Source organism: Gobius niger (genome assembly GCF_951799975.1).
Source record: "Gobius niger genome assembly, chromosome: 14".
NCBI lineage: Eukaryota > Metazoa > Chordata > Actinopteri > Gobiiformes > Gobiidae > Gobius > Gobius niger.
In genome coordinates, this window is record NC_136865.1 from 3926965 (window position 1) to 3940000 (window position 13036).

Sequence of the window (13036 nt, forward strand, 5' to 3'; positions counted from 1 at the left end):
TTTGAGTAATCTGTAAAAACTCTGATGGCGGCCATTTTAGGGATAGGTTTGCCTGAGTCCTCCTAGGAACGCCCCCACCTCCTGGAGACGCCTCCGAGCTTTCGTCACCAGCCGAGTAACCAACCACTGCTCCTCAGCAGAACCCCCTCCCCACTGATGCCACAGACAGCGTGTGGAGGGGGCGTGTCGGAAAGGGTCAGAGGTTCTTAAAGAGACAGAGGCCTATTTCAAGACATTCACTACAGCCATTTTGAGAGAGACATTTTATACAAGGCAGTTATTCTAATTTACTGCATTTACAGACCAACAGAAGGTTTGGTCATCATTGTAGTGTGATATGTGATTGAAAAAAAGCATAATACCCCCTCTTTAACAGAGCACATCAGGCGGTATCGGTTTCTGGTATTGGGACCACATTAATGAGTACAACATGTTATTAAGTTGACACTTACTGGTCCAAAGTAAAGAATAATTTCAGCAAATGTCAGTGTTTTACATCATATGACCAAGTGGGATGTTCTGCCAGAAAATGTAAGAAATACGTACTATGTAGTATTAAAGGGACTATACAGCGTGATAATGAGCTCAGACCTGTTCACCACAACTGCCTCTAAAATCCTGCACTGTCACTCACAAAGGGTCTGAAGTGCCGTCATGCTTGAGCTTAATATAGAAGCTGCAGTTACACTTATGACCTGAGGTGGCAGTAGTGAGTATAAAATGGCCAACTTGCATCTAGCCCATATAAGTATTACCCGCATTTTTAGAGCACATTAACAGTACTCTAAAATCCATTATTTGATCCCTTATTTGTATAATAATATGTCTCACAATCATCTTGGGGCCCAGAGGTTCTGTGCTGGTGGGCTGGATTCGGCCCCCGTGCCTGACGTTGCTTATCTCTGCAGAAGATCGTTCCTTTCGAGGCGTGTTGGAACTCCCCTGTCACGTAAGACTCCAGTGACACCAGGCTGGGAGTGTGTCACAGTCGGCTGCTCCGTTTCCTTCAGGGCCCGTCCATCCAGAGTCATGGAGCCATTGGTTTATGGACAACACTTTTTTTGGGTCGTCCATTGATGCAGTAGATTATGGACCTGCGGCGCTACCATCTACCGATCACTGCCATGTTCATGTGCGTGCTCGGGACTTATCAGAACTAGTCCTTTTTTGTTTTTGTGGTAAAAATTGTGATCAGATAAAACTACAATTTATTATATTGATTATTTACATTGATTATACGCAGTAATGACATTAGGCAATTAGTTACAATATAAAATTACATATAATAAATGAAAAATACAATTGATTGGCCTTGAATAATATGCTTATAATCCTAATCGTCAGCAGATTACTAACCCCCACCTGAACCGAGCACATTTTCTCCAGTTTTGCTTCACCCAAATCTAGAAGCTTCTTGAAAAAAGTGTCAGAATAGTGACATAAACCGAGACAAAAATGTGATAAAAATAACAAAAAGTGACTAAATTGTGACGAAAAACGTGACACAATGAAAACACCACAATAGATCAACAAAAATATAACAAAAAAGCAAGAAACGAGCAGCAAAAGAGCGACACAAAAGTGATGAAAGAGTGACAAAAATGTGACAAAAACGCAACATGACCTAGAGTCTGTAAGCTAGAATTGGGTTTTGCCGGTCTGGCACCGATGCATTACCAACAATTACCCTCTAGATGCGCCACCTTGTGCACCACCATCGCAAACAGCAGGAGACCCCCCCAACACACCCCCCCAACACACCCCTCACCCCCACATGCCCCCCCCTGCACCATGTAAACACAAACACGTGAACAAGAGATCGCAAATGTTCGAAGCAGAAGACGCAGCAACAGTTAGCGGCTAACAGTTTAGCTTTATGACAGAAGTTTACAAAAAGATGGTGAACTGACAAACATGTGAGCGACCCGCTCTGATGCAGCAGGAATCCTCGTGAAATGTCCGTTTGTTTATTATATCTACAGGAGCCTCAGGTCTTTTTCCTCCTTTTTTTTTTCCTCACAAAGCAAAGCAGCACCGGAGGAGAGGAAAAAAAGTACTGTAAACTTAGTTCTAAATGGAAATATTATGTTCTAAATGTCCAAAATAAGTGACAGACTTTCATGAAAGTTGCAGTTTAGCAAAAAAATGTAAATCTCAAAATATTTACTTTGTTCATATCTTATTTATGCTGACTGAGAGACATTTGTCATTGTCACTGTTTGATATGTCTCATAGTTGTTTTTCTTTCTTTTTTTCAGAATTGCGAGACGAATTTACCCACGGGTTTAAATAAATTAACCTAACCTAACCTTTTTGGATCAAATCTGCAATTTGATTGTAAAGTCCATTGAGGCGACTGATGTTGTGATATTGTGCTTTTCAAAAAATAATAATTGATTGATTGATTGATAATCCACTCATACGAAGAAATCCAGTCATAGATACTTAACTATTTCATTGTCGAGGAAAACCTATATTGAAGCTTATGTACATTTTGCTGCAGAACATTCTAACAGTGCTGAAGGACATTGTCAATGATTATCTCAGCCCACCTATGTCAAATGGTGCTTATTTTTGCCTGAGCTCGTCCTCCATATTCTCACTCCGGGCTCATGTTCTCCGTTCAGTCCATTTCCCACGACAGGCGTCGGTATTATTGAGTGTGCTGAGGCTGAAGGGTTAGGCCGCCCTCCCCCTCCGACCTGTGCGTGCTGCTCAACATCTGTGTCTGGCCTCGTCTTTACCTGGGGCCCTTTTTGTGAACACGCTTCGGAGCGGGTTAATATCACACGGGTGAGCAGCAGAGATAGAGGGGGGGGGGGAGAGCATTAAGTGCATGTTCTAGAATTAGATTTGTAACTTCAGATGGAGGGCGGGGGCCGTTTCAGCTCTTTGGATAAGTCACTGTTTTGGCAGGAAGGCTCCAAACAAAAAAGCCACTGTTTTCCCTTTCCTTTATGTTTTAAGGGATTTAGTCCACACACTTTTGATTGCAATTCAAGTTAGGGCCGGGACGTAATGAATCACACTTTGCTTTTGCGGCTCAGACACTTTTTCAGTTTCCTTTTTCCCGTAAAGAACTTAAAAACAACTTAAAAACATGTACAATAGGCCAGAATGAATGTAGTGAGTGGTGGTGGTCGGAGGGGCACGGACTGGCAGCCTCGAGCACGTCAGTTTACCCCAGGGCAGCTGTGGCAAGACAAAAACAATTTTACTGTCAGACTTATTAACCTCTTAACCCCCGACATGAACCGAGCATGTTTTCTCCAGTTTGGCTTTACCCAAATTCAAAAGCAAAAAAGGAGCAAAAGAGTGACAAAAACGTGCCGGAAAAGCAACAATAACACAATAAAAAAGCGGGGGGAAAAAACCTTTGACTGAAGAGTGATGATAAAGTGTCAAATAAAGTGACGCAAACAAAAAAGAAAAGCAGAGGAGTGATGAAAAAGCAACACAAAAAGGCGGCGACTAAGCGACAAAAAAGTTGCGATGAGTTTTGTAGGTCTTAGCTTTCAAATAAGGTGTTACTCTGGCATATAGGCTGTAAACTCCAGTCGAGAAGCTTTTAGATTTGTAAATGTGCTTGGTTAAGGTGAGGCTTAAGAGGTTAAAGGCCACAGTTTTTCCATACTGAGATATGTTCTTACCTTAGACGAGTTGATGCGTACCTGTCTGGTCTTTGTGCGTGTGCTCAGTCACTAAAATGTTGTTAGCATTTAGCCTCTCCCAGCAAAGTTATAGCTCCAAACTGGGGTGGAAATAGAAGCTATTATTGAGCTTATATCGACATCAAGCATGTGGATTTTCTAAGCGGATATAAAGGGGAACGATATTGTGAGGCGTAATAACACCTGGAGTATTTCGACTTCCGTGCAGTGATAGTTCTCCAGGTGTTATTACGCCTCACAATATCGTTCCCCTTTATATCTGCTTAGAAAATCCATGTTTAATACATGTTTAATTTTATATAACTACCGTAACATCTCTAATACTGGCCTGTATTGCATTAGCGGCCGGGTCTCTGACAGAGGCCGGGTTTGCGGCTGCCGGAGGCAAATTAAAGCCGTCTCTAAAACAGGCCGGGGCTATCATTAGAAACTAGTGGTCGAAATATTCCCCATGTTAGGAATTTGTCTCCTACTCGTGTAAATGAAAACTCACGTGCAGGAAGTAAACAAACGGGAACCCGGGCTGATGGAGGAGCTGATCCGAGCGTAACTTTGACACAGATTTAGCCACTTTTCAAACCTCCAGTGACTGTTTGTGGAAACAGAGCAACAAATGTTGTGTGACCCTCCAGGGTTTTAATAAAGTCACCATCGCGTCTTCAAAGCACGTCCAGCTGCTCCGTGTGCAGGTCAGTCCCACGCCTCAAAATAACTCCTCCCATCAGCGCGAGCGTCTCGTCTTCTCTCGGGTCAGTCTCATGATCGATCACAAACACAAACGCTCCGTCTAAACTCGCCTTTTACACAAGATAACAACAAATAATCTGGTCCACGGTAAAAACGAAACAGAAACCTGCAGTGACATTGATGTCAAAGCTCCGCTAACAGCAGCGAAACACTTCCTGTTGTCCCGACAAAATAAAAGGCGTAAATGTTCCAGCCGCTGGGAGAGGGTTTGCAAAGTTAATTAATAAATGAACCTAATATTTTAGGTGCAAATGGAAACAAATCTCGTTTTTCTTTGTTTTCCTGGTCGTCCGTTTTGCTCAAATAGAAATAAAGGCCTGTCTCTAATTGTGGCCTGGTTCCAATAAAGGCCTGGTCCCAGATGCCCTTGAGTAAATAAAGGCCCCGGCCTCTATTAGAGCATTTACGGTAGACTACTCACATAACTGTATTTAAATAGAGGGACAGCTTGGTCGCTTCTAACTTCACCTCAGTTTGGAGCTATACCTTTGCTGGGAGAGGCTAAATGCTAACAACATTTTCGTGACTGAGCGCATGCACAGAGACCAGACAGGTGCACATCAACTCGTCTAAGCTCAGGTAAGAACTTATCTCAGCGTGGAAAAACAGTGGCCTGTTCCTTTTAAAAGATCATCCTCCAATATAAATCAAACTGTCTTTGAAGTGCTTGAAATGTTCACACAGGCCTCACATCTCCACCAAAATCAGCTCAATTGTAGAAAATAAATACAACCCCTAAATAAAGGATGCTTAAATGCGATCAATTGTGATTAATTAATTACAAAAGCCATAATTAACAGAATTTTTTTTTTCTTCTGACAACAATCGTACCTGCCACATGTTATTCCACCAATTAGATAGGTGGAAACACTTGGTATCAAGGTGTGCTCGTTAAGTATTAATGAGGTATAATAAGCATTAGTCCGTCCATCCATCCATCCATCTATCCATCCATCCATCCATCCATCCATCCATCCATCCATCCATCTATCCATCCATCTTCTTCCACTTGTCCATTTCCGGGTCGTGGGGGCAGCTGTTGGAGCTGCCCAAATCACATTTCACCAACCCCCTATGGTTCCTCCTGCAGGTGGTGGGTCCACAGAAGGATGGCCTCATGAGGGGCTTCTGAACCGCTCTTTGTCTGACCCGTCACCTATAGGACCTGTCTGCCATGGGAGACCCTACCAGGGGCACGAAGCCCCGACAACAGAGGTCCAGGTGCATTCGGGCGCTCAAACCCCTCCACCACGTTAAGGTGGCGGTTCCAGGAGGGGTATATATTAATAAACTACTTATTATACTAATATCTATTAAGATTCTAATTGGCCTTGAATAATATGCTTATAATCCTAACCGTAGCCCTAATGTTCAGCAGATTACTGATGCTTTTGGCTTTATCCAAATCTGAAAGCTTCTTGAAAAAAGTGTCAAAATAGCAACAAAAACCGAGACAAAAATGTGATGAAAACGAAACAAAAAAAGGCACTGAAATGTGACAAAAAGTGACCAAAACAAAATGGAACAGAAGGCAAACAAAAAAGTGATGAAAACACAACAAAAACGTGACAGAAAGGTGATGGAAAACGTGACCCAAAAAAAAGGCACAATAAGATCAACAAAAAAGTGACAACAAAAGCAAGAAACGAGCAACAAAACGGCGTCAAAAAAGTGAGGGAAAAAAACGGCATCTAAAATGTGTGAAAAAAAATAGAAAAAGTGACAAACAACTGGAGAAAATGCACTTGGTTTAGGTGGGGTTTAAGTCATTATGAAACTATATCATTCTATTTATTCGATTTTATCAGAGTGGACTCAGAGATCTTGTTTTGTCTTTGAATTTGACAAACCTTTTCCCCAGTAATAACCGGTTTATTTGTCTTGTACTTTCTGGGGCTCAATATCCTTTTGGCCCCTCCTCAAAACGTCCTGGGAGCGCCGTGGTCGGGGGCTTCGTGCCCCTGGTAGGGTCTCCCAGGGCAATCAGGTCCTATAGGCTATAGGTGACGGGTCAGACAAAGAGCCCCTTATGAGAGACCAACAGGCCCGGGTAGAACCGTGAGGTTGGATGGATATTCCTTGTGGGGAAAAAATAAATAAAACTATAAGAAATTGGTGACTGTAGCTGTTGTTACTTAGGAGAGATGTGAGAAAAATAGAGTCAAGAGAAAATTGGCCTTCATGTTACAATTTCCCATATAAGTCCTTCATGTGGAAATTTGGAAATTATTCGTTTCCCGGTGAAATGCATGTGTAAAGAGAGCAAACTGGGCCAAAGATTCCGTAATGAACTAGGTCCATTCAAAAGCACAACAAAGGACACTCGGACCTGTCCTCCACCGCAGGATCACCAGGCTCTGGGATATGTGTATGACATGCTGGTGAAGTCCTCCTGTGCTTCTTGTCTTGTGTTACAGAGCATGATATCGTCCATCGTCAACAGCACCTACTATGCAAACGTCTCCGCCGCCAAGTGCCACGACTTCGGACGGTGGTACAAACAATTCAAGAAGGCCAAGTTCCTCAAAGGTAACACTGAGAGCAACAATCACCTCAGCGCTGTTGAACTTCTGATGATAAAGGATATACGAGATGGAAGGTCTTCTCTCGAAAGACGCCCTGCTATGATTCGTTGGGCTGATCCAAAAAAAAAATCTGGCAAGATTTGATTCGAGTCTTTATAATAAGGTTATATGAAGTCTGCATGATTTCATTATGTATTCATGCATGACGATATCGAGACTCGTCATGAGTAACATGACTTCATGTACTTTCATAGATGACTTCATGCATGAATTAATTAAGTAACTAGTTTTATGAAGTCATGAGAGAATCTTGCTAATCTATCATCTAGCTTCTATCTATCATCTATCTTAGAATCATGATGAATTCACTAAAACATTAAAAAAAAAACATTAACTCATCATTAGCTAATCCTTAGTTCTTTTATAAATTCATGATGATTGTGTCCCCTGGACTACAGTGATGCACTTTAATGTGTTGGACAATTATCAAGGTATTTATTTGACAAAACACAAACATCAAATACATTATAATTTATGACTGTCCACAATGCATTATGGGTTACAATGAAGTTAATGTTTTGTGCTCCATTAAATTTCATGCATTTACACAGGACGTATTTTAAAAATTGTCCAGAAATATTGGCGGTGCACATCGGCATCGGCCTTAGAAAAATGTAAACAATAGGCAGTGTTTATGTTGATGTAAAGGAAATTAAATAGACCAAAAACAGACATAATTTGAACCCAAATGCATTGTGAACAGTTATAAATGATAATGTTTTTAATGTTTGTGTTGTTTTGTCTAATAAATACTTTGATAATTGTCCAAAGCATAAATGTGCATCACTTTAGTATAGGGGCGTAATCATCACGAATTTATGAATGAACTAAGGATTAGCTAATGATGAGTTCAAAATCATGATGATCATGATTTTCAGGCATGAACTTCATAATTAGGATTAGTTCATGTTTTTGTTAAGAAATCCAAACGTTTCGTGAAGTCATCATGATTCTAAGATCATGATGAATTAACAAGTACACACAAACACAGTAGTTAATTAATTAATTCACGAATTAAGTCATCTTCGAAAGAGCATGAAGTCATGTTAACTCGTGATGAGTCAAGATATCATCATGCATAAATACATCATGAAATCATGCATTATGTCATGCATGTTGTTCGTACATGACTTCATAGCCTTATTATAAAGTGTTATATTGCGAATATAGCGCTAAATATTTTTACAAAACCAAAAGCAATAAACAGGTTTTTATTTTTTGCATCAAATTGGGTCAAAACCGGACTTTAAAAAATTCTAAAAGAAGAAGGCAAAAAAGGACTTGAACTAGGAAACTCTAGGAAACATTTTGAAGTTCACGGGTTTTTTTTTAAATTTAGGCTGCTTTAAAAAGAAAAAGTATGTCTCAGTCAGATGGAAGACCTTAGTGATTATATTGTGGCTTGTTGCTTCACGAAAACATTAACTTGACGATATATTGCGCCTCGTGGAAGCATTGACGTGCAGAGAGGCAGGCCCTTGAGGCGGGCCCTTCTGCTTTCAAACAGGAAATCATCAGGATTTCCACCTGCGTTCAAATATGTTGTCACATTTCCCTCACGCCCATGTTTCAGATGTGGAGACCCTGTGCGAGCATCAGCAGCTGCAGCAGCCTCCCGGGACCCCACCTGACCAGCCCTGCCTGACGTTCCCTCGAGGGGGGCCCATCTGCGTGCGCCCGCCCCTCTCTGCGTGCCCTCCACTGCCGCTGCCCACCTCCTCGCCCCTCAGCCCCCCCGTGGTCAACCCGCAGCTCGTCATGGCCCAGCTCCTGAACCAGCAGTACATGGTCAGCCACATGCTGGGACAGTTCATGCCCCCGTCCCCTCAGCAGTACCTGCACCACCCCCCGGTCGGCGGAAGGGTGTCGGTGAAGGTGTTCAGCAGTAAGGGCCCGGAGGTGCAGGGGCCCGCCCCGGCACAGTGCAGCCTCCCAGCGGGGCCGCAGAGCCACAGCCCAGGCGGGACGTTCGGAGCGGGGGCGGTGGACGTGCCCGGTGATGTCTACCACAATGTGAGGGAGGAGCTGAAGAGAGCGGGCATCTCGCAGGCCGTGTTCGCACGAGTGGCTTTCAACAGGACACAGGTAAATATATTCATCTTCATTTGTGTCGCCAGGTCCGATAAGAACAGCCTCACATCTGATGTGGATGATGTTGATCGATATGACACGGCACAGGCAGAAGCACAACATGAACACGCTAACAAATGGATCCACTGACAACATGTTAGAGCCACTTTGGTGTTTTAACTTGAAATCTGTTAGTACGCAGTAGTTTGCAGTACTCTGATGTGTGAGAGTCATACGCTGGGCATGTCTTTGGAAGAAACATGTAGTCGTCAATGAGAAGCACCGTAAATCATGTGGAAATCACACATGTACGAACAGTGTCAAACACATGTGCAGGCATCTGCGCCAAAGTGGAAGAAACGTACCAAAATAAAGATGATTCTATATTTATCTTTCAGACTGCATGAAAAATCAGCTCATGTTTAAAAGACACTTTTCCCCCGACTTAAAGTACTGTGTTAATAATAACATTGTAACCACTTTGGTACACAGTCCGGAGCCTTATTAATATTGATCAGACTTAAGGTACACTGCGTAGAAATTTTAACCAATAATTAATATCGAGATACAAGCATTTATTTTATGACAGATATGTTCATCATTGAAAAATACCACACGACATGTGCTTTCGCTGTGAGCGGCTCATCTCTCTTTAGACATGACTGTGACTTTACAGGGAGTGGGTGCATCTCCTCCTCATCTCCATGGAGATGTGACTAAAGTCAGTAGAATTTGAGATTTAAACAGGTTAGGTTCTCATCCAAATCTATAATTTGATTAACCACTGTATAAATAGTTTTTTCTGTGTCGAGCTGGTCATTAGGAGCATGTTTTGTGCTGAAGGCAACAGAATAGTCCAAAATGTTACACAGTGTGCCTTCAAAATTCAGATCACTTTCAAGTTTGATATTAGCCTCAACTTTCTAAATTGCCAATTTTGACTTATATTTGTTGCACAAAAGGAGTCTTAATTGTCCAACAGTGAAAGTTAGGCCTAACTCTGATATATCCGACTTCAGGTGACTCACCGACTAAAGCGTGACTCGTCTTGACCCCAGGACGAACTGACTTGGACTTGACATGAGACTTCCACAAAAAAATACAAAATGTATTTGTGTCATGACTATTTGTCGGATCAGACCCCCCCACAACCTCAAATGGTTAGAAACAAACATGTTTGATATTTCCTCCTGTCGCTGTAATCTGAGTGATGTTCCTGTGGCGACTCACAGCCACCTCTGCCTTTGAAACCAAACAGTTTCACCTGCATGCTGTTATTTGTGACCCCGATGTGAAACATGAAAGGACAGGCTGCTGATGTTGTCTCTTATCCGACATGGTGAGTTGGATCCAACCCGGTTTCATTTGGGGGGGGGGGGACTCGTGTGTGACGCAAAAACAGAAAGTGTGTGATCTCTCATGTCTTGTGGCTTCATAAGAGAGACCATTAAATGAGGGAAAAGTCCTCATGTCTGTGGTCTATATAGTTTGAATCTGGTTTAATCAGATGATTTTCTTCAAGTAGAGTAAAATGTATTTGGCACCATAGCACCAATGCATTTGTGACAGAAAACAGACCATGTGTGCTGTTGTGTGTCCTAATACAGCACAATTTCCTCCGGCGCAAACCAGGAAGTCAGAGGCTACATTTGCACAGTGTTAGCATTAGCGTGCCACACTGTTCACATCCCAGTTCTGTCTTGCTATGAACTCTGTCTTGTTATGAAGTGAGAGCTAGAAACAAGTTTAAGCAACAGCTGAGACATTTAACTACCTACGACTTTCACGGTTTTATCTCGGAGTAATTCAGGTAGGGCAAGCTTTAAGCGTGCAAGCTACATAGACGACTTTAAACAAATCCTGCTAAAGTTCATTGAGCTTAGGTTATATAGTCTGTATACTTCCTTCTCCAGAGCTCAAAACTCCTGACTCTGATTTAGATCATACAAAAAGGCATCATTGTTGCGTTGTTGTGCCAGAGGTTGGCACACTGGCCTTTGCCGCAGTGCCACAATCCCCGAACCCTCCCCGATGCACTTGTTTATGCATTAGGAGACTTTATTTTCCCCGTATGAAAGTTTGTCTTCTGCATCCGACCCATCCATCAACCAGTGCCTCAGGGCAGCGTCTCCAAGTGTGCACCAAAAACAAACTTGCCATTGTGTCGTGAGCCATTGAGTCATCTTTAAATCATCTGCGGGAACTATTGAAGGAACCATTGCGCCTGCTCATACATTGCTCCTCCCATTACCAAGCTTCCGCTTCTTATGCTGCCTTCGTGTGCAATGGGAAAGAACCATGAATTGCAAAGTACCAGCGCTCAAGTGCTTTTGCAGTTGTAAAACACATTAAACATTGAAAAACACACAAGAAATCCATGAACAATCAAATTCAAGTGAGAAGCTAGCTGCTACCACCGTCTGCTTTGTGCTAGGTGGCAAAAGAGATGACATTAAAATGACATATTTGAGATAAATAAAAAATGTTGTGTTGAAAGGTTGTCTCATCTCAGAAACTCCGGTATCAAAATGATTTCCCACAACTGTCTGCTGGACAAAGTGGTATTTACCACCATTCCAATATCACTTGAAAGCAGCGTTAGCATAGCACTGATGTCCGACAGTCGCTGCATCCACAGAGCAGAGAGGGCAAACCAATCAGGAGAAACATTGGAATACTCAACTAATAAAGTATTCAACTAATTTTTGTAACTTTTTTGTAATTTTGTTGTAATTTTTTGTCACATTTTTGTCACATTTTGTCAATTTTTTTTGTCATTTTTTTTGTCATTTTTTTTTGTCATTTTTTCGTCCATTTTTTTATCACATTTTTGTCATTTTTTTGGGCATATTTTTGTCATTTTTTGTCACATTTCTGTCTTTTTTTTTTCATAAATTTTTTATCACATTTTTGTCAAATTTTTGTCAAATTTTTGTCCTGTTTTGTCACATTTTGTCAATTTTTTGTCATTTTTTCGTCATTTTTTTGTCAATTTCTTGTGTAATTTTTGTGACATTTTTGCCACTTTTTCATCAATTTTTCATCAGTTTTTTGTCAATGTTTTCTCACTTTTTTGTCACATTTCCATCATTGTTTTCGTCTCAGTTTTGTTGCTATATTCACAGCTTTTTTTTCCAGAAGCTTTTGGACTGGGGTAAAGCCAAACTGGAGAAAATGTGCTCGGTTCAGGTGGGAGTTAAGGGGTTAATCAATTTAACTTTTTAAATACATTTTCAATCCAATAAAGTCGTAGAGAGTGATCATGATGATGTTTCAGAAATAGTGCTGAGCAAATATCGTCTGCAAGATGTTACTGTTTGGAAGATATGCAAATTTACAATATCGAGTTTATCTCCAATGTCAAGAAATGGGGATAAAATTAGGGAAAGGGTGACAAAAAGGGACAAATGGTTACAGAAATCGAAAAGAAAAAGTAAAATTTTCAAAAGGGAAAATTGTAAAAAAAAAAAAAGTCAAAACAATGTCAATTTAGATGTTTACCGCACATTTCTGTATATTTCTGATATAAAAAGCATCCCGTCATCATCGTAATCCCCCAAAATACTGAGATATTCAATATTTTTTTGTCAATATGTGTGCCAGTGTAACACCCCCAGTGTAGATGGGAGTGTTGGAGGCTGCCCCTCTGCGCGCATGTTAATGTGGGAGCGTTGGTGCCAGCGCTCTGCCGCAGGATCCCGGTGCCAGCGCCATAACAGCTGCCGAGCCAAGTAATCACATCTCCTCAGAGAGATCCCGTCTTCTACACCTCTCTCCATCATCCGTCTCCATCAGCTCCTCTCGGTCCCGCCGTTTACATGCAAGTGCACACATGTCAGCCGTTGGTAGTCGGAGTGTAACCTTTGTTTAGCTTGAGCGACGCCATTTTTATTCACATGAAGCCGCGCACCTGGCTCAATTTGTTTTGTTTTCTTCCAGCCATAATAGACAGACAGACACAGA

General features: G+C 41.7%; 1 protein-coding gene across 1 annotated transcript in view; it reads left to right on the plus strand.

The window, feature by feature from the left end:
• Nucleotides 1-13036, plus strand: part of satb1a (SATB homeobox 1a) — a 40913-nt gene that overhangs the window by 12059 nt on the left and 15818 nt on the right. The window contains exons 6-7 of the mRNA XM_079571234.1: nucleotides 6836-6947; nucleotides 8577-9088. Coding sequence (XP_079427360.1) covers nucleotides 6836-6947; nucleotides 8577-9088 — 624 coding nt within the window. The remainder of the gene's footprint in view (nucleotides 1-6835; nucleotides 6948-8576; nucleotides 9089-13036) is intronic.